We start from the raw sequence: 24,537 nt of genomic DNA on the forward strand, positions 1-24,537 counted from the left end.
CCCTGGTTCAGTCCATTAACATCACGTCACCTTCAGTATACCACATTGCTCCAATGCACTGTATTCTGTGCACGCCTTACACCCTCCTAGATGTTCAGGCCCCTAGCACTTTAAACCTTTGTCGTTCCTTCCCTAGTTCGGTCCTCCTTTATGCTCGTCCTCTCCACTTCTGACGCATATATACTCTATCATTCTTTCCTCACTCATTCCCTTCATATGTCTAAACCCATTCAGTACACTCTTCAATCTCAACCAGACTTTTCTCATTACCACACCTCTTTTTTACCCAGTCATTACTTACTCGATCAACCCTCCTCACACCACACACATTCACCCTCTTCCGTTCATTTTCACCGCATTCATACAACACCGTTGGGACTTGCCATGCTATTTTAAAGTCCAATAGGTGAATATGATTGAATTTTCATATCGTTTTGCACAGTTTAGAATTAGTGCTTGTGGATATATTTTGTTTCTAAGTGTTTGAAAGGATAAACGTTACCTACTTACTCTCATGTTCACATACTTAGCAGGAACTTATTTTCTTGTGGAGGTATTCATTCCTTGGTTTCTTCTGTATCATTCTGCGTGACATTGTGCAGTCGATTCCATGTCACTACAGTTGGTAGCAGAAAGTGGTTGTACTGTAATCTTGATGTTAATTAGATTATTCAGGTCCTTCCTGGGTTCTGGAAAAACTTAAGACTGTTCAAAGTCGATGGATGGGTGATTTGGTAAGGTTCTGCTTTGGTGTGAAGAATCGGGCACAGAGGAAGAGATATCATTAGGGGTGTAATTCATTACGAGACTGTTGGTAAGAATCAGACGAAGTGGGAACCAGCGGTCTCTCGTTAAACAGGAGGAAGTTATGAGAGCTGTTTAGAACATTGGGGGTACCAGGGAGTGGCTGGAGCTCCATTAATTCCGCAGAATTGCTTCCTCTGGCCAGATCAATATGAATGTACTGTCACACGTTTCTCAGTGCATGAATGTGTCGTGGGTAAGGACGAAAGAGAAGGCTTAGAATAAGTTGAGGACCATTCAGACCACTTGACCGTGAGAGATCCTAACCAAGCTGGATTCTAAGCGAGATAGGAGAGAAAATGTACATTCAGTAAAGACGTTTCCCTACGGCAAAATCAGAGAGCTATAACAATGACGAAAAATCTCAGTTGATGAAGGTTTATAGAAATTTGGAATTACCAAGTAACTGCAATGACCGGATGGAAATTTGAGAGTTGGTTACTAAAGGAGTTGACGATCGTGGAATCTATAAATTCATACCTTCCCCTGTCACCTATTGAGTAAGAGGCTCAGCAGAAGTTTTTCATGGGAGATGTCATATTCTTAGGAATGAACAAAGAGAATTATGGCCATGGTACTTGATATGTTTGATTGCTATATACTTAAAGTACCACCTATCGTGTGTCTTACTTCTCGTTTCATTGTACAGTGTTTGATGTTGAACTTAAAGTACAACTTGCCTGGTTCAACGAGGAGAAAGGAAGGCAGGTGGGTTAAACCTCATCTACCAAAGGACCAGGCAGTAAACATCGTGTGAAGCCACTGCACAGGAAGTCTTTTTAATGAAGCAGATCACAGAAGGCCGTTGGAACAAGATAATTCGGTAAATCTTTTCTGCTTTAACAATGATGGTTTTCTTTATTCCCTTCCATCCGAGATGGCCATGAAGAACCGTGTCAGTCATCTGAAAGAAAAAAAGGCGTTTCGTATAATTCTAAGACCATGTATGCTGTAAATAAATAGGTGTGTGGGGTTGTTGGTTGGTTATTTAAGGCGTAGGCTTATCGACTTAAAAGGGTAATCATGGCTGTCGACTTTGTGAAAAACGGGTAATTCTAAGACCATACACACTATTACTGCCCTTGTGTTTGGTCATTTTCATGTCATATACAGAACAAAGATGTTTATTCTTGTGCTTCAAATGCGTGGGTGAGACTCCTTTGGCTTTGATTCATAAAAAATAATTTCCTCTCGTAATCACATTTCATTTCCCCAAACTTATGGATCGGCTCTTTCCTTGCTTTTTAATATTCCTTATTTCTCCGTGCTTTGATCATATTTTTTTTCGCTTATCTTCCTCTTTGCAGCCCTTCAGTCAGTTGGTATTACTTAAGAGAATATCATAATCTATGCAATTTAGGAAAAAAGTTAATCACCACCTCCGTACCAGGATGAAAAATGTCTCGTATTTCAGGAGACGTGCCCAAAGTTGTTGGTTTTATTTACAATAAGCATTCATCGGAAATGATACATCCGTAGTATGACAGAATAACCAAATCAAGCCTATAATTATTATTGCGATTCACTGTACCTTTTGATATATAGCTAAATTTTAGGAAGGCATGACCGCTAGCCACTAATTGGGATTAAATACCAGTTTTTGTCCACTGTTAGCTTTATATATATATATATATATATATATATATATATATATATATATATATATATATATATATATATATCAGTATGATGTTTCCTAGAGAGAGATTGCCACTCTCTCCTGGTAGTTTTTTTTGCTCAGTATATCTTTAAGAATAAAATCTCCACATACAAGCAGAGAGGAAGTGCCAGATATCGCTCTAGTTAAGCTTCTCCCGTATTTCAGTCATCCAATAACGTTTTGATATACCTTCAGTAATATCTTCAAAGTTTACTAGATAGCAGGATGCTCTGGACTAAGATAACTTCTCACGTCCGCTTCTTTAGTTCTTTTATATGTATGTAACATATGAAGTAGAGTAGAAAAAAAAATATCCGTTGTATAGTTACCATCTGATTTGGTCTCATTAATAAAATACCAGGGATAGTCTTCTGTTGTGATGATTTCTTCCTGTAACATTCCCGTGAAGACGATGATGGCTGGTGTTGGTGCAGGAAGCGACCATCTTATCGGATCTATTATCTATCGTCGACTCACGTCTGGAACTTAGGTGAGGAAGAATATTATTTCTATGACATATAGGAATTTAGTTTCATTTAAGTATACCATTCCTTGTGTTTGTCTTATAAGGTTTCTCAGCAAAGTCTGTCCTACTCTAATAGTTAATCGAGTATGTACGGTGAAAGAGTATCTTTATTCCTTGGTTACTGATAACAGGGAGTTATACCAGCAGCAGCATACAAAGGCGGAGGATTTAACTGAATGTGAAATTCATCTCACCTTAATGAACCATATGGGCCTCAGTATGATGCTGAAGTTTTATTACATAATGGCAAGTTGTTAATTGTCACTCATTTATTTATACCTGGGAAAGAGTTTGTTGTAGAGCCATGTATTGTTTCAATTTCTCACATTTTCATTCATTAGCGTTTTCAGTCATGATCAGCATATTTCTCAATTTTTTTGTAGCTTTAATTGAAGGTTGATCCAATAAAATGCAGTGTACATCTATCTCTTCCTTGTAGTAAGCTCAAGGTTTGTAATAGATATATACTTAGATGCTAGAGAATCTCTGGTAACAGTTATAGGGCAAGATTAGGGAATTAGTGCTAACACTTAAGGTAAGGATCTAAGATTACCAAATACTGTAGATGCTCTTTGATAAGAAGAATGAATCTCCAGCATAATCAGTACTATCTTTTACATGTATTTTGTCTAATGCTAAACAAAGGAGGGAAGGACTCAGAAGATGAAGGAAAACGTGAGTTACGCGAGTGAAAATAATCGAAACAATGATACCTATATGAGAATAGATTGTGATGTTCTAAGGTGAATGTATTTATGTATAGAGTAACATATCAACCTTAGGTGTGGATATATTGACATAAGAGTTTAGAGCAACGTACTCTTAAGTAGGTTTGCATCAGGAACTGAAAGTTTGACCTGCTATTGAACAGTTATTAACCAGTCTAAGGTCTTCATATTTAGGTAAATTATTCAGTCCATGTATATTTTGATTAGGGTACCACTAAATAGGAAAAGCATATCAGTGAACTCTTACTACAGAGTAGAAATTTTGGGGTTCCTTAAAATGTTATGTAAATAATAATGATGAAAATAATATAAGAAAAAAAAGGCATAGTAGGGAGGGCTATGAAGCTTAGGGAAAATTTTGGGTAATTATAGGTAAAGCAGATGAAACTTGTCGTAACCAACAAAACCTATGAAGGGCTTGTGAATTTCATCAAAGGGCCAAGATTTACCTTGAAATTCATGTTATGGTTGAAATATATTGATATATATCTTACACCTATCACTTATTGAGGAACATTTACTTGAAATGGTTTTGCTCGCTGGGATTTTTTTTTTTTTTGAAAGGAAACAATCATCACCTTAACCTAGCAGGTGAAAGGTCACAGTGAACTTACTTTTTTTCAGATAACACTGAAAATAAGGAAAATTTTGGCTGCTGGGGGATGTTATATTAGGTATTCATAGGTTGTGTTTCTTTACAAGTATGTATATACTTGCTGACATCTTTAATCTTCATAGCCCTGAGCACTATCACTTATCTTCTTGTTTTGTCAGCTCCCTTCTAATTTACATCTGAATCTGAGGAATCCATTAATATGCTTTTCTACTTCTGTGGTGCCCTTGAATTACATGATTGCCATAGTGTACATTCTTTTCTATACACATGTTATGTTATCTATATCTCTACACCTGTTCCCTTTGGGAACTCCCTCAAAGGGGTGACCATGGCAAAAGAGCCTCCATAACTGTTGAACTCCACTGTCGCTTCTTAGCCTTTAGTGCCTCACCGTTAAGAGGCCACTGGCAGAGGGCAACTCTAGCGCAATGTTTTCAGAGGGTTTTACTTAATGTTCCTACCAACTGCTTCAACTACATGTTATGCATCATTACATATTTGTACTGTATGGGCATGGATTTTTAATCTCAGGGGGCTTCATGTCATGGACATTCTATGCTGTCACTAAACTTTTTAAATTTCTATTGCTGTCTGCATTTACTTGTTTATTACGTTCATCCACCACTCTTATTCTGTAAAAGTATTTCACATCAGTTTCTTTCTCGATTTCTTGTTATGTACTTTGGTTGTTTTATCCCTATATCTTTCAAAGAACTTCACTGTTATGTCTTCATTCGTATTTGAGAACTTATTGGTTATGATTAGGTCACCTGTTTCGTTTTTCACCTCCTTCAAATAAAGTTTCCCTGTAGCTACCTGAAAAATTGTAAAACCCTTTAGAAACATGGGGGTATGTTGAAGGTTGGTATCCATATTATTAATGAGGGCCACAACCTTAGACAAATACATATGCTAAGCCCTTGGTTGTAAAGTGGCATGTGGTAGGAGATTTCTGCCCTTTCCTTTTGGAAATTTTCTATCTCCAAATACATGAGTTCTCCATTGGTCATATCCTCAAAATGTGAGATTACAGGATTACAGCAGCCTCAGCTTCATCTTTTTCTGCACCTTCTTCAGAGGAAACATATTGGTAAGAATCATGAATGTCCTCTGGACTTGGGGTATTGTTTATGCTCGCCCAAAACCTGAGAAACCATGGACACTTTCAGGCCATACTTTACCCCAAACATTGTTTATCGTTGTGAGATCCACAACATTCATGATGTAATTTTTTCACCACTCCTTGGTTGAATGCTAATCATTAAGGTGTTGCCAAAATCAAAAGGCAGAGGTATGGAAATGGTGTTTTTAGAAAGGAATGCCACCCTAACATTTTGGATTTACCAAATGTTAGGGATGGCCTGGTGCATTACAAGAATAATTACTGCTTTACAGACTAAATTTTTCTTGGCACAGTAGTGCCCTACAGCACAGAAAGAGCCAATAAACCATTCATGAAAAATACTTTGGATGACCTAATCCTTCTGGTTAGAATGCCAAATCATGTATCCTTTGATAGCCATAGGATTTTCCGAATGAAATGAGCCAAGGCTTAAGCTTATGTCTTCCCCAAAATTCATCCATAACAGAAGCTTCAAGTAGCTTAGCAGCCTTTAATCTTGGAGCAGTCTTTTTCCCTATGCTAATGAATTCTTCTATGTACTTCTAGTTGGATTCTTTTCCAATTTAACCCATTCCCATTGAAGACTTGTTGAGGTGTATAACTTCCTTTAGGATTTTCATCCGATACTGTAGGTGTTATTCCAACTTTCATACCTTTTGAACCCCTCGAATAGCTTTACTTATTCATACCAAAGGTTGGTCTTGAGTTGTCTTCCCTAATTTATTTTCCAAATATTATTGTATAACTTGGCTGTATCCCCTTGATCAAGTGGTTATAGCACTTTTCAAGGCTTATTACTTTAGAAGAGCCATCACACAGCTTCTTTATGATATAACAGACTTGGTATTGGCACCTTCTGATTCCAGTTTTCTGTCCAGAGACTTATTAGGTATTTCTTCCATCACATTGCTCCTATACACTAACTTAGCACTTTATGGATTGGACTTGTTCTGAGTCTGGTTTTCTATCCAGAGACTTAGCAGGTTTTTCATCTTTTACATCACATCACTTCTTATGTACACTAGATTTTCACTTAATGGATTGCCAGACAAATAGGTAGATCTTTTATCTTTATATTTCCTGAAAGTGGCCTCAGTTGGGTGAGTGAGATCCATAACTTGGCTGTATCCCCTTGATCAAGTGGGTAAAGTACTTTTCAAGGCTTATTACTTTAGAAGAGCCATCACTCAGCTTCTTGATGATATAACAGACCTGACAAGTCAACAGTTCATGAATGATGGAAAGCCTACCATGTAATGGCTGCAGTTGATAATATTAAAGTTTCATGAGATGCTGCAATGTCCTCCACCATGAACTATGCTTGGAAAAATCTGGGGAAAGTTCATTGAATGACTTTTAAGGTTTACTTGGATGTAAGGTGAGAGGGGATGGCCTTTCAGACCTTGAGGAAGCAGATGTATTTGAACTTGTTATTTCACATAATGAAGTAAATGTGAAAGACTTGATGAATAAATACATTTTTTAATGTTGGCAGCTCCAGTCATGAACAAGTCCGTATCAAGGCTGGACATTTTTTAAAATATAAAGAAGTTAATGAAAGACATAGCGAATAGACAAGGAAAATGAATTACAAATTTTGGAGGAATTGAAATACTTGTCTTTTCAAGTGTGCTGGGTCTAGTGTCATTGTTAATAAAGATGACAAGGACAGGAGCAAGATGTGGGCCTTTAAGTTGGGGACATGACTATGAAGAGGCTGAATGACTTTTTGAGAGGTTTAGACTCTCTCACAAAGCAGTGGTTATGAATCCTAGAATGGAAAGGAGCCTGCATTTCAGACATAGTTTGCTCTCTGTCCTTGCTCCCCACAAGGAGGTTTATTCCCAGAAGCAACAAAAGGCAAAGCAGTCTACCATGTTCCAATTCTTGAAGCCATGCTTAGCCACCTCCAGCCCCACTTTAGTTGCCTCTTTTGACCCATCAACCTGACCTTCCAACCTGCTGCCTCTCTTACATCATCCACCAGTATTGCCAGTGCCTCTCTGTTGATGCTGTGTGATGATGACAGCCCCTTGCTTGTGCATTCTTCCTATATGTCACCCACCCTATGCCTCCTAATAGTGACGTGAAGTCAGAAAGACAACCCAGCAACCCCCTCCCCTTTCAACATTTAGGCCCTCATCACCATCCTGCACTGCTTTTGCTCTTGCAGTATTTGAAATTGTTTTACAATACTATTTCTTCAATTTCCAGCTGGAAATTGTTGTGACAGAGTAGTAAAATTGATCCGTGGAACGGTACTACTTAGGTTTTGGAAGATATCCTTATTTCATACCTGTAAAAAGGGGTTTATGCCATTTTGATTTTTGCATTTCTTTTTTAACACCACCCTTGCATATAATGAAGATTGCCGGTAGTACAAACGGTTAACTTTTAAATTACTGTAGGTATAAAAATCTTTGTTCTGCCATGATATGTTCACAGGCCAAACACAATCTTTGGGGCCATGTTTCAGTTATTCATAAATTTCAGAAAATGACACATTTCTTGGTCCCTTCCATTCTGTATTTTTTAATATTAATTTGTATTTCATCATCATCTTGGAGAGGCCATTTGCATCCACTTGTAATGTTCATATATTTTGGGTAATTTAGATTAGCAGATCTGAGTGATGATAACTCAAAGATAATTACCGAACAGAGAATTAGTTTTCTATTAGACAGATTTGATAATGAATTGCAGTTGAATAATTCAATAATCTAACAGGTGGAAAATGGCAGAGAAGGAATCTGTGTCAGTGAAGTGGGACCACCATCATTCAGTGCTTCTACAGGCAATTAAAGAGATATACAACAAGGTAGGTCCATGTCCTGCTACATAATATTTTTGAATCAGTATTCAACATGTGAGAAACATGTTCTTGATGAAAGTGGGTTACTTCAGGGAAAATTTCTCCTAGGCTTCATAGTTGATATCATAGTTGATAACAGCATCCACACAGTCACATGTCAAAGGCTCTGGAGCACTGCTCAATATGGGTAGTGCTAGGAAAAGACTACAATGGCCCCATTCGTTCACACTTAGTCTCTAGCCATCATGTAATAAATCCCGAAACCACCTCCCTTTCCACATCCAGGCCCCACAGAACTTTCCATGGTTCACCCCAGACGCTTCGCATGCCCTGATTCAATCCATTGACAGCACGTTGACCCCGGTATACCACATCGATCCAATTCACTCTATTCCTTGCCCGGCTTTCACCCTCCAGCATGTTCAGGCCCCGATCACTCAAAATCTTTTTCACTCCATCTTTCCACCTCCAATTTGGTCTCCCACTTCTCCTCATTCCCTCCACCTCCGACACATATATCCTCTTGGTCAATCTTTCCTCACTCATTCTCTCCATGTGCCCAAACCATTTCAAAACACCCTCTTCTGCTCTCTCAACCACGCTCTTTTTATTTCCACACATCTCTCTTACCCTTACATTACTTACTCGATCAAACCACCTCACACCACATATTGTCCTCAAACATCTCATTTCCAGCACATCCACCCTCCTGCGCACAACTCTATCCATAGCCCACGCCTCGCAACCATACAACATTGTTGGAACCACTATTCCTTCAAACATACCCATTTTTGCTTTCCGAGATAATGTTCTCGACTTCCAAACACTCTTCAAGGCTCCCAGGATTTTCGCCCCCTCCCCCACCCTATGATTCACTTCCGCTTCCATATATATATTTTTTTTTTTTTTTTTTTTTTTTTTTATACTTTGTCGCTGTCTCCCGCGTTTGCGAGGTAGCGCAAGGAAACAGACGAAAGAAATGGCCCCCCCCCCCCCCCATACACATGTACATACACACGTCCACACACGCAAATATACATACCTACACAGCTTTCCATGGTTTACCCCAGACGCTTCACATGCCTTGCTTCAATCCACTGACAGCACGTCAACCCCTGTATACCACATGACTCCAATTCACTCTATTTCTTGCCCTCCTTTCACCCTCCTGCATGTTCAGGCCCCGATCACACAAAATCTTTTTCACTCCATCTTTCCACCTCCAATTTGGTCTCCCTCTTCTCCTCGTTCCCTCCACCTCCGACACATATATCCTCTTGGTCAATCTCTCCTCACTCATTCTCTCCATGTGCCCAAACCATTTCAAAACACCCTCTTCTGCTCTCTCAACCACGCTCTTTTTATTTCCACACATCTCTCTTACCCTTACGTTACTTACTCGCTCAAACCACCTCACACCACACATTGTCCTCAAACATCTCATTTCCAGCACATCCATCCTCCTGCGCACATCTCTATCCATAGCCCACGCCTCGCAACCATACAGCATTGTTGGAACCACTATTCCCTCAAACATACCCATTTTTGCTTTCCGAGATAATGTTCTCGACTTCCACACATTTTTCAAGGCTCCCAAAATTTTCGCCCCCTCCCCCACCCTATGATCCACTTCCGCTTCCATGGTTCCATCCGCTGACAGATCCACTCCCAGATATCTAAAACACTTCACTTCCTCCAGTTTTTCTCCATTCAAACTCACCTCCCAATTGACTTGACCCTCACCCCTACTGTACCTAATAACCTTGCTCTTATTCACATTTACTCTCAACTTTCTTCTTCCACACACTTTACCAAACTCAGTCACCAGCTTCTGCAGTTTCTCACATGAATCAGCCACCAGCGCTGTATCATCAGCGAACAACAATTGACTCACTTCCCAAGCTCTCTCATCCCCAACAGACTTCATACTTGCCCCTCTTTCCAGGACTCTTGCATTTACCTCCTTTACAACCCCATCCATAAACAAATTAAACAACCATGGAGACATCACACACCCCTGCCGCAAACCTACATTCACTGAGAACCAATCACTTTCCTCTCTTCCTACACGTACACATGCCTTACATCCTCGATAAAAACTTTTCACTGCTTCTAACAACTTGCCTCCCACACCATATATTCTTAATACCTTCCACAGAGCATCTCTATCAACTCTATCATATGCCTTCTCCAGATCCATAAATGCTACATACAAATCCCTTTGCTTTTCTAAGTATTTCTCACATACATTCTTCAAAGCAAACACCTGATCCACACATCCTCTACCACTTCTGAAACCGCACTGCTCTTCCCCAATCTGATGCTCTGTACATGCCTTCACCCTCTCAATCAATACCCTCCCATATAATTTACCAGGAATACTCAACAAACTTATACCTCTGTAATTTGAGCACTCACTCTTATCCCCTTTGCCTTTGTACAATGGCACTATGCACGCATTCCGCCAATCCTCAGGCACCTCACCATGAGTCATACATACATTAAATAACCTTACCAACCAGTCAACAATACAGTCACCCCCTTTCTTAATAAATTCCACTGCAATACCATCCAAACCTGCTGCCTTGCCGGCTTTCATCTTCCGCAAAGCTTTTACTACCTCTTCTCTGTTTACCAAATCATTTTCCCTAACCCTCTCACTTTGCACACCACCTCGACCAAAACACCCTATATCTGCCACTCTGTCATCAGACACATTCAACAAACCTTCAAAATACTCATTCCATCTCCTTCTCACATCACCGCTACTTGTTATCACCTCCCCATTTACGCCCTTCACTGAAGTTCCCATTTGCTCCCTTGTCTTACGCACCCTATTTACCTCCTTCCAGAACATCTTTTTATTCTCCCTAAAATTTACTGATAGTCTCTCACCCCAACTCTCATTTGTCCTTTTTTTCACCTCTTGCACCTTTCTCTTGACCTCCTGTCTCTTTCTTTTATACTTCTCCCACTCAATTGCATTTTTTCCCTGCAAAAATCGTCCAAATGCCTCTCTCTTCTCTTTCACTAATACTCTTACTTCTTCATCCCACCACACACTACCCTTTCTAAACAGCCCACCTCCCACTCTTCTCATGCCACAAGCATCTTTTGCGCAATCCATCACTGATTCCCTAAATACATCCCATTCCTCCCCGACTCCCCTTACTTCCATTGTTCTCACCTTTTTCCATTCTGTACACAGTCTCTCCTGGTACTTCCCCACACAGGTCTCCTTCCCAAGCTCACTTACTCTCACCACCTTCTTCACCCCAACATTCACTCCTCTTTTCTGAAAACCCATACTAATCTTCACCTTAGCCTCCACAAGATAATGATCAGACATCCCTCCAGTTGCACCTCTCAGCACATTAACATCCAAAAGTCTCTCTTTCGCACGCCTGTCAATTAACACGTAATCCAATAACGCTCTCTGGCCATCTCTCCTACTTACATAAGTATACTTATGTATATCTCGCTTTTTAAACCAGGTATTCCCAATCATCAGTCCTTTTTCAGCACATAAATCTACAAGCTCTTCACCATTTCCATTTACAACACTGAACACCCCATGCATACCAATTATTCCCTCAACTGCCACATTACTCACCTTTGCATTCAAATCACCCATCACTATAACCCGGTCTCGTGCATCAAAACCTCTAACACACTCATTTAGCTGCTCCCAAAACACTTGCCTCTCATGATCTTTCTTCTCATATATATATATATATATATATATATATATATATATATATATATATATATATATATATATACATGTATTTATATTAGGTTCAGTAGTGTAGAGGGACAATTTAATTGGGAGGTAAGTTTGAATGCAGAAAAACTGGAGAAAGTGAAGTCTTTTAGATATCTGGTAGTGGATTTAACAGTGGATGGAACCATGGAAGCCAAAGTGAGTCACAGGGTGGAGGAGGGGGCGAAGGTTCTGGGAGCATTGAAGAATGTGTGGAAGGCGAGAACGTTATCTTGGAGAGCAAAAGTGGGTATGTTTGAAGGAATAGTGGTTCCAACAGTGTTATATGGTTGCGAGGCATGGGCTATAGATAGGGTTGTGCAGAGGAGGGTGGATGTGTTGGAAATGAAATGTTTAAGGACAATATGTGGTGTGAGGTGGTTTGATCGAGTAAGTAATGAAAGGGTAAGAGAGATGTGTGGCAATAAAAAGAGTGTGGTTGAGAGAGCAGAAGAGTGTATATTGAAATGGTTTAGTCACATGAAGAGAATGAGTGAGGGAAGATTGACAAAGAGGATATATGTCAGAGGTGAAGGGAATGAGAGAAGTGGGAGACCAAATTGGAGATGGAAGGATGGAGTGAAAAAGATTTTGAGCGATTGGGGCCTGAACATACAGGAGGGTGAAAGGCGTGCAAGGAATAGAGTGAATTGGAATAATGTGGTATACTGGGGTTGATGTGATGTCAATGGATTGAACCAGGGAATGTGAAGCGTCAGGTAAACCATGGAAAGTTTTGTGGGGCCTGGATGTGGAAAGGGAGCTGTGGTTTTGGTGCATTACACATGACAGCTAGAGACTGAGTTTGAACGAATGTGGCCTTTGTTGTCTTTTCCTAGCTCTACCTCGCGTGCACGTGTGTGTGTGTGTGTGTGTGTGCTGTTTTTCATGTGTGGTGGAGTGGCAACAGGTATGTATGAAGGCAGCAAGTATGAAGATGTACATGTGTACATACGTTTATGTCTGTGTATATAAGAGTGAGTGCTCAAATTACAGAGGTTTAAGTTTGTTGAGTATTCCTGGTAAATTATATGGGAGGGTATTGATTGAGAGGGTGAAGGCATGTACAGAGCATCAGATTGGGGAAGAGCAGTGTGGTTTCAGAAGTGGTAGAGGATGTGTGGATCAGGTGTTTGCTTTGAAGAATGTATGTGAGAAATACTTAGAAAAGCAAATGGATTTGTATGTAGCATTTATGGATCTGGAGAAGGCATATGATAGAGTTGATAGAGATGCTCTGTGGAAGGTATTAAGAATATATGGTGTAGGAGGAAAGTTGTTAGAAGCAGTGAAAAGTTTTTATCGAGGATGTAAGGCATGTGTACGTGTAGGAAGAGAGGAAAGTGATTGGTTCTCAGTGAATGTAGGTTTGCGGCAGGGGTGTGTGATGTCTCCATGGTTGTTTAATTTGTTTATGGATGGGGTTGTTAGGGAGGTAAATGCAAGAGTTTTGGAAAGAGGGGCAAGTATGAAGTCTGTTGGGGATGAGAGAGCTTGGGAAGTGAGTCGGTTGTTGTTCGCTGATGATACAGCGCTGGTGGCTGATTCATGTGAGAAACTGCAGAAGCTGGTGACTAAGTTTGGTAAAGTGTGTGGAAGAAGAAAGTTAAGAGTAGATGTGAATAAGAGCAAGGCTATTAGGTACAGTAGGGTTGAGGGTCAAGTCAATTGGGAGGTGAGTTTGAATGGAGAAAAACTGGAGGAAGTGAAGTGTTTTAGATATCTGGGAGTGGATCTGGCAGCGGATGGAACCATGGAAGCGGAAGTGGATCATAGGGTGGGGGAGGGGGCGAAAATTCTGGGGGCCTTGAAGAATGTGTGGAAGTCGAGAACATTATCTCGGAAAGCAAAAATGGGTATGTTTGAAGGAATAGTTGTTCCAACAATGTTGTATGGTTGCGAGGCGTGGGCTATGGATAGAGTTGTGCGCAGGAGGATGGATGTGCTGGAAATGAGATGTTTGAGGACAATGTGTAGTGTGAAGTGGTTTGATCGAGTGAGTAACGTAAGGGTAAGAGAGATGTGTGGAAATAAAAAGAGCGTGGTTGAGAGAGCAGAAGAGGGTGTTTTGAAGTGGTTTGGGCACATGGAGAGAATGAGTGAGGAAAGATTGACCAAGAGGATATGTGTGTCGGAGGTGGAGGGAACGAGGAGAAGAGGGAGACCAAATTGGAGGTGGAAAGATGGAGTGAAAAAGATTTTGTGTGATCGGGGCCTGAACATGCAGGAGGGTGAAAGGAGGGCAAGGAATAGAGTGAATTGGAGCGATGTGGTATACCGGGGTTGACGTGCTGTCAGTGGATTGAATCAAGGCATGTGAAGCGTCTGGGGTAAACCATGGAAAGCTGTGTAGGTATGTATATTTGCGTGTGTGGACGTATGTATATACATGTGTGTGGGGGGGGTTGGGCCATTTCTTTCGTCTGTTTCCTTGCGCTAGCCTCGCAGACGCGGGAGACAGCGACAAAGTATAATAAAAAAAAAAAAAATAATATAAACATTGAAATGTATTGGTATGTATGTGTGCATGTGTGGGCATTTATGCATATACATGTGTCTGAGGGTGGGTTTTGCTTCTATGGTTCCATCTGCTGCTAAATCCTCTCCCAGATATCTAAAACACTTCACTTCCTCCAGTTTTTTCCATTCAGACCTACCTCTCAATTAACTTGTCCTTCAACCCTACTATATATATGTATATGTGCATGTATGGTATATATATATATATATATATATATATATATATATATATATATATATATATATATATATTTTATATATATATATATATATATATATATATATATATATATATATATATATATATTTTTTTTTTTTTTTTTGCTTTGTCGCTGTCTCCCGCGTTTGCGAGGTAGCGCAAGGAAACAGACGAAAGAAATGGCCCAACCCACCCCCATACACATGTATATACATACGTCCACACACGCAAATACACATACCTACACAGCTTTCCATGGTTTACCCCAGACACTTCACATGACTTGATTCAATCCACTGACAGCACGTCAACCCTGGTATACCACATCACTCCAATTCACTCTATTCCTTGCCCTCCTTTCACCCTCCTGCATGTTCAGGCCCCGATCACACAAAATCTTTTTCACTCCATCTTTCCACCTCCAATTTGGTCTCCCTCTTCTCCTCGTTCCCTCCACCTCAGACACATATATTCTCTTGGTCAGTCTTTCCTCACTCATTCTCTCCATGTGGCCGAACCATTTCAAAACACCCTCTTCTGCTCTCTCAACCACGCTCTTTTTATTTCCACACATCTCTCTTACCCTTACGTTACTTACTCGATCAAACCACCTCACACCACACATTGTCCTCAAACATCTCATTTCCAGCACATCTATCCTCCTGCGCACAACTCTATCCATAGCCCACGCCTCGCAACCATACAACATTGTTGGAACCACTATTCTTTCAAGCATACCCATTTTTGCTTTCCGAGATAATGTTCTCGACTCCCACACATTCTTCAAGGCTCCCAGAATTTTCGCCCCCTCCCCCACCCTATGATCCACTTCCGCTTCCATGGTTCCATCCGCTGCCAGATCCACTCCCAGATATCTAAAACACCTCACTTCCTCCAGTTTTTCTCCATTCAAACTCACCTCCCAATTGAATTGACCCTCAACCCTACTGTACCGAATAACCTTGCTCTTATTCACATTTACTCTTAACTTTCTTCTTTCACACACTGTACCAAACTCAGTCACCAGCTTCTGCAGTTTCTCACATGAATCAGCCACCAGCGCTGTATCATCAGCGAACACAACTGACTCACTTCCCAAGCTCTCTCATCCCCAACAGACTTCATACTTGCCCCTCTTTCCAAAACTCTTGCATTCACCTCCCTAACAACCCCATCCATAAACAAATTAAACAACCATGGAGACATCACACACCCCTGCCGCAAACCTACATTCACTGAGAACCAATCACTTTCCTCTCTTCCTACACGTACACATGCCTTACATCCTCGATAAAAACTTTTCACTGCTTCTAACAACTTGCCTCCCACACCATATATTCTTAATACCTTCCACAGAGCATCTCTATCAACTCTATCATATGCCTTCTCCAGATCCATAAATGCTACATACAAATCCATTTGCTTTTCTAAGTATTTCTCACATACATTCTTCAAAGCAAACACCTGATCCACACATCCTCTACCACTTCTGAAACCACACTGCTCTTCCCCAGTCTGATGCTCTGTTCATGCCTTCACCCTCTCAATCAATACCCTCCCATATAATTTGCCAGGAATACTCAACAAACTTATACCTCTGTAATTTGAGCACTCACTCTTATCCCCTTTGCCTTTGTACAATGGCACTATGCACGCATTCCGCCAATCCTCAGGCACCTCACCATGAGTCATACATACATTAAATAACCTTACCAACCAGTCAACAATACAGTCACCCCCTTTTTTAATAAATTCCACTGCAATACCATCCAAACCTGCTGCCTTGCCGGCTTTCATCTTCCGCAAAGCTTTTACTACCTCTTCTCTGTTTACCAACTCATTTTCCCTAACCCTCGCACTTTGCACACCACCTCGACCAAAACACCTTATATCTGCCACTCTATCATCAAACACATTCAACAAACCTTCAAAATACTCACTCCATCTCCTTCTCACATCACCACTACTTGTTATCACCTCCCCATTTGCGCCCTTCACTGAAGTTCCCATTTGCTCCCTTGTCTTACGCACTTTATTTACCTCCTTCCAAAACATCTTTTTATTCTCCCTAAAATTTAATGATACTCTCTCACCCCAACTCTCATTTGCCCTCTTTTTCACCTCTTGCACCTTTCTCTTGACCTCCTGTCTCTTTCTTTTATACGTCTCCCACTCAATTTCATTTTTTCCCTGCAAAAATCGTCCAAATGCCTCTCTCTTCTCTTTCACTAATACTCTTACTTCTTCATCCCACCACTCACTACCCTTTCTAATCAACCCACCTCCCACTCTTCTCATGCCACAAGCATCTTTTGCGCAATCCATCACTGATTCCCTAAATACATCCCATTCCTCCCCCACTCCCCTTACTTCCATTGTTCTCACCTTTTTCCATTCTGTACTCAGTCTCTCCTGGTACTTCCTCACACTAGTCTCCTTCCCAAGCTCACTTACTCTCACCACCCTCTTCACCCCAATATTCACTCTTCTTTTCTGAAAACCCATACAAATCTTCACCTTAGCCTCCACAAGATAATGATCAGACATCCCTCCAGTTGCACCTCTCAGCACATTAACATCCAAAAGTCTCTCTTTCGCGCGCCTGTCAATTAACACGTAATCCAGTAACGCTCTCTGGCCATCTCTCCTACTTTCATAAGTATACTTATGTTTATCTCGCTTTTTAAACCAGGTATTCCCAATCATCAGTCCTTTTTCAGCACATAAATCTACAAGCTCTTCACCATTTCCATTTACAACACTGAACACCCCATGTATACCAATTATTCCCTCAACTGCCACATTACTCACCTTTGCATTCAAATCACCCAACTTTATAACCCGGTCTCGTGCATCAAAACCACTAACACACTCATTCAGCTGCTCCCAAAACACTTTCCTGGGCATGAGAAGAAAGATCATATATATATATATATATATATATATATACACCCATACATGCACATATACATATCAATATATATATACATATACATGTATACACATATACATATTCATACTTGCTTGCCTTCATCTATTCCTCGTGCTACCCCACCCCACAGGAAACAGCATCGCTTCCCTCTGCTTCAGCAAGGTAGTGCTAGGGAAACAGACAGAAAAGGCCACATTCCTTCACACTCACTCGTTAGCTGTCATGTGTAATGCACTGAAACCACAGCTCCCTATACCCATCCAGGCCCCACAGACCTCTCTGTGGTTTACCCAGACGTTTCACATGCCCTGGTTCAGTCCATTGACAGCATGTTGAACTTGGTATACTACACCTTTCACATTCACTCTGTTTCTTGCATGCCTTTCACCCTCCTGTATGTTCAGGCCCCATTTGCTCAAAATCTTTTTCACTCGATCCTTCCACCTCCAATGTGGTCTCCTGCTTCTTCTTGTTCCCTTCACCTCTGACACATATATCCTCTTTGTCAACCTTTCCCCATTCATTCTCTCTATATGTCCAAACCATCTCAACACTCCTTCTTCTGCTCTCCCAACCACATTGTTTTAATTTCCTCACATTTTCCTTACCTTTTCATTACTTATTTGATCAGACCACCTTACACCACATATTGTCCTTAAACATTTTATCTCCACCACCACCACCCTCCTCCGTTCAACCCTATCTATAGCCCATGACTTGCAGCCATATAATATTGTTAGAGCTACTATTCCTTTAAACATAACTGTTTTGTTCTCAAGATAGCAACCATATAATATTGTTAGAACTACTGTTCCTTCAAACATAACTGTTTTTGTTCTCCAAGATAACATTTTCTCCTTCCACACATTCTTTATTCCTCCCAGAACCTTTGCCCCTCCCCCATCCTGTGACTAACTTCAGCTTCCATGGTTCCATCCGCTGCTAAGTCCACTCCCAGATATCTAAAATACTTTACTTCCTCTAATTTTTCTCCCTTCAAACTTACATCCCAACTAACTTGTCCCTCAACCCTGTTGAACCTAATAAAGTTGCTTTTATTTACATATACTCTTAACTTTCTCCTTTCACACACTTTTCCAAACTCAGTCACCAACTCTGCAGTTTCTCACTCTTATCAGCCACCAGTGCTGTATCATCAGCAAACAACAACTGACTCATTTCCTAGGCCTTCTCATCCCCAGCAGACAGCATACTCGCCTTTCTCTCCAAAACTCTTGCAATTACCTCCCTAACCACCCACTCCATAAACAAATTAAACAACCATGGGGACATCTCACACCCCTGCCACAGACCAACCTTCACTGAGAACCAATCACTCTCCTTTCTTCCTACTCATACACATGCCTTACATCCTTGATAGAAACTTTTCACTGCTTTTAGCCGCTTGCCTCCCACACCATATGCTCTTAAGACATTCCACAAAGCATCTCTTTCAACCCTATCTTTTAACAACAAAAAATTGGGAGATGGTGAACCACCAAAATGTTTTGAGACTACTCTGCATGTACTACATTATTTTGTTTTTGAGAAAAAAGATATCATATAACGCTAATTTAGCATCTGTATTATATTCCCAAAAGAAGCTGCTTGATAATAGCTATTACAATGATATAATGCTAAAATAGTCTGGTAATAAGTGATTTACTTGCACCTGATATTACTGCCCTTATATTTACCCTCTTCTTTCAGGAAATCTTTGCTGATGTCAGACTTGAATGTGATGGTCATGAACACTGGGTGCACAAGTTCATCCTGGCAGCTTGTAGTGAATACTTTCAAGACGTTTTGGTTGATGTTCCCCATAAAGGTTCTATCAGTCTATCTTCTAGTGTTCAACATAAAGAGCTTGTTTCCCTTCTTGATTTTATGTACCTTGGAGAAGTTGTTGTACCTCAGGAAGACCTTGCAGAACTTGTAGCTGCTGCTGAGGTTCTCATGGTTCGTGGGCTTGCTGTTCCATGTGAAGATTTCAGTGATGAGGGGAAAATTAATGGGGAAGGCTCAGAATTTAAAGAAGTTTACAAAATGACAAAATTGCCTTGGAATACTTTAGGTAATGTTATAAGAAAAACCAGTAAGGAAGTTACTACCAACAGTATGTTCAATCGTAAAGTTACAACTAAAAGAAGAAGAAATGAACATCAAGATGAGAAAAACAGAAAAGCAGTGGCAATAAAAGAAGAACCTGTTGAGCATGTAGAGCCAGATGGATCAGAGTTGACACCAAGTTATACGGATGGCTCCTCAGATCAGCAAAATTCCCAGCCGGCATCAGTCTATGATTCTGTCAAATACAAGCATAAAATCAACAAAAATATAGCTGCAGATAAAAGTTCAGATCCCTGTTGCCAAAGTTCAAGTGCAGACATCAATACCATGCTGAAAGTTTTGATAGGTAACAGTCGTAATGATGTAAGTATGACAAAATTGGATACTGGTTAGTGTTTAGATATGTAGATTAATTGCTTTAATTTCCCAGATTCAAGCAGAGTATCTTTTCAGTGATTTTTGTCTTATGTTTAGCTTATGATTTTCAGTCTGTGGACCTCAGTAACACCATGAAATGCTTGACTTCTATTGTTACCCTTCAACCTTTAGCTTATTTAAAAGGCCAAGGGAGATTCTGATAGTTTTGTTTGGAGATACTAATTTCAGCCCTTTATATAAGGTTTGATGGACATATACTAGGCAGTCAAGGTAGCTGCACATTGAGATAGTCAAGAAAACATATACTCTACTTTATCCTTGTTACATTGATCAGAAACATTTGAACTATGAATGGGAATATACTTACTCATAGGGTGGACAAAGCAGATGGCCCTGATGATATACCTCCTAGAGTCCAAAGGGAGTATGCATCCGAGCTAGGTTCAGTCCTTGTTAACTTATTTTGCTTTTGGAAAAAACATATTTTTCTTACCTTTGATGGTTTACCTCAATACAGCATATCCCTAATAAAAGGAGACTGCTATACCTTCTCCATCACCCAGTTGCTCTCACTTCTGCTGTCTCAAAGTCTCTGAAACTCCAACTTTCTTAAACATTTAGAACTCCTTTTCCTTCTTTGTGATCACTAATACAGATTTTACAGTGGCATGTCTAATGGTGATTGTGCCTTCTCTGTGACCCACCTCTGTTCCTCCTTTCTTGCTTGCAATGAATCTATGCCTTGGACTTGTGAACAGCTTAAGTGATAGTAAATGGATAAATAGTTTGGGAATACAGAAGGCAGCTAGAGGTAAGATTAAAGGACAGACTAAGTGAATTATACATTTTTATTGAGGTATCTAGTTATGTGTAGAGTTTGTGGTACATGAAGGATATTTTGCATGTGCCATTCTGCTTGTTATTTAGAGAAGGTATATGAGTTGCAGCAGGGAGGTTTTAATATACTGTTCTTAGTAATGACATTGTTAGAGTGGGAAACGTGTAGGTTCATGATTAATATGTGCTTGTTTTCATTTCAGGGAAGAATGAAGTATACTAGTAATGTTAAGGAAAAAGATACTATTGATCCCAATAGTGACAAACCAGTACAGAAAAGCCAGAATTTGTGTCAGGAAACTTATACTGGATTTGCATGTCCACAGTGTAGAAAGACGTTTCAGTGGAGGAGTAACCTTACCAAGCACATGAGAACTCACACTGGAGAAAAACCATATAGTTGTAACGTTTGTCCATACAAGACTAGTTATAGTGAAGCACTGAAGAGGCACATGAGAATACATACTGGAGAAAAACCTTACAAATGTGATCAATGTGATTATAAGAGTAGAGATTATGGCTCATTAAAGCAACACACGAGAAAACATTTTAATCAGGAGGACATAGAACAACAGTTTTCGTAAGCGTCAAAACTGTTTCCCTATAATACAATGCACTTCATGGACATTATGTACAATACACCTATTTTTTCTTCAAAAGCAAGTAATGTGAAATAAATCTATATGAGACTCGTGAAGGGGTAAGCAAAATATTTTCTTTTCATCCTAAGCATGAAGGGTGTAAAAATGTTTTAGTGATAGAAAAATAGGGAGAAAATACTGGTTATGTTTTGAAAGATGTGGACATTGTAAACTAATAGATTATTAATGTATTTAAGGATTTTTATATTGTTATATTGTTTGAAGATCATGGCTGTTAAAAATGTGCTTTACATACTTTGACCTGGCCTTAATATTTATTGAAATTCATCAGTATGATACATTTGCGCCATACCAATTTCTCTTGAATGCATACTTTGGAAATTACCTCATTTAATAAGCTCTGTTTTACCACAGGAGATGGATAACTGTGTAATGAGGAATAGCCGTTACTTCTTTCCATAGACATGAATGATTGTAGCAAAATAGGTAGTGGTAGGAATTTATTTGAGATTACACTGATTAGAGCAGTCAGGTAGGTAAATACACCTGGACAAGATGGGAGGTACTAAGGATATTTTATTTCATTTACATTTTGACTATTTTGATATGTTCAGAGGACTGCTTGACCTCATGCATTTGGATGTAAAAAATGAATGCAATATGGAAACAAGTCAGGTCTCCATCAGAGGTAAATTTTTGTTTCTTAGATTTGCATTGTACAATTGCATGTTTCATTCAGTCCAAATAATATAGTTACATAAATCAAAGAGAAAAAGGTTTATATGATATGCTAAAGCAGTGATAGAACAAATTAAACTTATCTTCAAAATAAAGCATTGTATGTATCACTGCCTTCGAATAGTTTTTAAATGGGATATGATGTCATGTGTGCTGCTTTAGTATCTACCATATTTGTTTTAAGAAGAAAGAGGAGAAGCATCGATAGGCCAGTCATTATTTTGACTTTATTTAGGTTGTTTTGCATAATTAGTCTAGTGCCTCATTGTGGCTGTCATGTTCAACGGTTAATAATGCTAGAGATATATGTACGTACACCGTTTCTTAGTTTTCCAAAGTACCCATTCTAATAAAGATAGCAACCAGTATAATTAAGAAATAAGGCCCTGCTAAGAAGCAAATTAATTGAGAAACTAAAGACCTAAGAATTTGTGGAAAACTACCCTTCAGGGTATTGGGAGGGTTAGTGACAGCTGCTTAATGAGCCAGCACTTCAGTAGGCATCAGGTTGCACTCCTTTGACCTAGGTAGCTGTCCTTTTCTTTTTTGGCTCACCCACACATGGACTGCAGGCATTTTGTCCTCAAACATACAATCTCTCCTTGTCACACATAACACTTGATAACACAACTCATTCTCCTTAACTATATTTTTTTGCAGTGAGCACTATATGCTAGTCCTGCCTCTTGGCAAAATGGTAGGAGCAGTAGATGGATAGTGGTAGGAAGGAATGTTAGACAAAAGCATTAGGTAGAAGTAGGTTGGAACATTAGGCAGGAACTTTATTAGATACATTAGGTAGTAGTAGTTGGTAGGAGACTCTGAAAACACTGTGCTAGAGTTGCCCTCTGTCAGTGGCCTGTTGAGGGTGAGGCACTAAAGGCTAAGAAGCAGCATGAGATTGATAGAACACTTTCTAATCCTGGACTTTTAGGAGGATTTATGATGTAAAATGAAGCTAAGAAATATAGTACAGGATGTGTTACCAAGCATGTTTTCTTTCACAGCTCCAACTTTAAAACCAACTAAGAGAAGTAATAATGTGATATGTGTAAGTTTGATTGTTGTCAAAACATTATTTTGCGGATAGTAAGTAAAATATTTACATAAAATGACATTTTTCATTTACCAAGCTCAGTAATGTTTGTAATATGTAATAGGTATTCATTTACATATTTTGGTGAGGTTAATCCCCACACAAGTTAGTATCTTCTTCTCTCTTGGTAATGACCTAGTAATTAGCGGTTTATTATCTCAGTGATACCAATATGCAAACTTGCTCTTTTACAATTATAGGTTACCTTGTTTGAAAAACACAAACAACCAAAATCTATGGTCCAGCTTGTGGCATGAGTTTCCAAAGTTGGCACTGTTTAGTCACTGTTCTTGCTGTCTGAATGTGTCACTTTAAACTCCATGGTTTTCTCAGTAGTTTGTGATATTTTTATAAATTCTGCCCTTATAATGGCATCCAAAAAGTGACAGATAGTGCTCGATGAAGTGTTGTGAAGAGGAAGCATGCAGCAATTACCTTTATGCAGAAAGTGAAAATCTAACAAAAAAATATAAGGATGGGTGGAAGTTTCACTTGAGTGAGTTTTATGGTTGCAGGAAACAAGAGTTATGTATGATACCAAGAAGTAGCTTAAAAAATTTTTAAATTCCCAATTGAGAGAGAATCCGAGGGCACTGCTAACTGCAATTCCGTGTATGAATTTAGATCGGCCATCCTTGATAGGCTTGAGTATTGTGTATGAATTCAGAATGGCAGTTTGAACAGCGTTGCACTGAAGGTGTATCTATTACTGAGTCACTTTTCTGTAAAAAGACCAAATAGTTTCATCATGCATTATATAAATCAATGAGCCTACTAAGTTTAAAGCTGGATGGTTGCATGAATTTATCCCTTTCACTTTGCCATTCAGAAATATCAATGCACAGTGAGCTTGATATTCTCAACTATTCCAAAAAAGTATTTTCATAATTTTATCAGCATTAACTAGAAAATAATTTTCTGAATAAAATAGGGGACAGGGAGAAAGAATACTTCCTATGTATTCCCTGTGTGTTGTAGAAAGTGACTAAAGGGGGTGGAAGCAGGAGGCTGAAAACCCTCCCTTTCTTGTATTTCAATTTCTAAAAGAGGAAACAGAAGGAATCAAGCAGGGAGTGTTCTTCTTCCTCAAAGGTTCAGATTGGGGTGTCAGTGTGTGTGGATGTTACCAAGAT

At 39.6% G+C, this 24,537-nt stretch overlaps 1 protein-coding gene across 1 annotated transcript; it reads left to right on the forward strand.

Annotated features, from left to right (window-relative positions):
* The first annotated feature begins 2,822 nt into the window (after positions 1–2,822).
* On the forward strand, positions 2,823–23,420 carry LOC139756929 (uncharacterized). Its single transcript, XM_071676871.1, has 4 exons — positions 2,823–2,954; positions 8,185–8,275; positions 19,394–20,116; positions 21,172–23,420. Exons 2-4 carry the CDS (start codon positions 8,192–8,194, stop codon positions 21,550–21,552), a joined length of 1,188 nt encoding a protein of 395 aa, XP_071532972.1. The 5' UTR covers positions 2,823–2,954; positions 8,185–8,191; the 3' UTR covers positions 21,553–23,420.
* The last annotated feature ends 1,117 nt before the right edge of the window (positions 23,421–24,537 follow it).

The sequence above is a fragment of the Panulirus ornatus genome, chromosome 2 (genome assembly GCF_036320965.1).
Source record: "Panulirus ornatus isolate Po-2019 chromosome 2, ASM3632096v1, whole genome shotgun sequence".
Classification (NCBI taxonomy): Eukaryota; Metazoa; Arthropoda; class Malacostraca; order Decapoda; family Palinuridae; genus Panulirus; species Panulirus ornatus.

Coding starts and splice junctions, on each gene's coding strand:
- LOC139756929 (XM_071676871.1), top strand. CDS start 8,192: ATGGCAGAGAAGGAATCTGTGTCAGTGAAGTGGGACCACCATCATTCA. Junction 8,276..19,393: donor TTAAAGAGATATACAACAAG/GTAGGTCCATGT, acceptor CTCTTCTTTCAG/GAAATCTTTGCTGATGTCAG. Junction 20,117..21,171: donor TAGGTAACAGTCGTAATGAT/GTAAGTATGACA, acceptor TTTTCATTTCAG/GGAAGAATGAAGTATACTAG.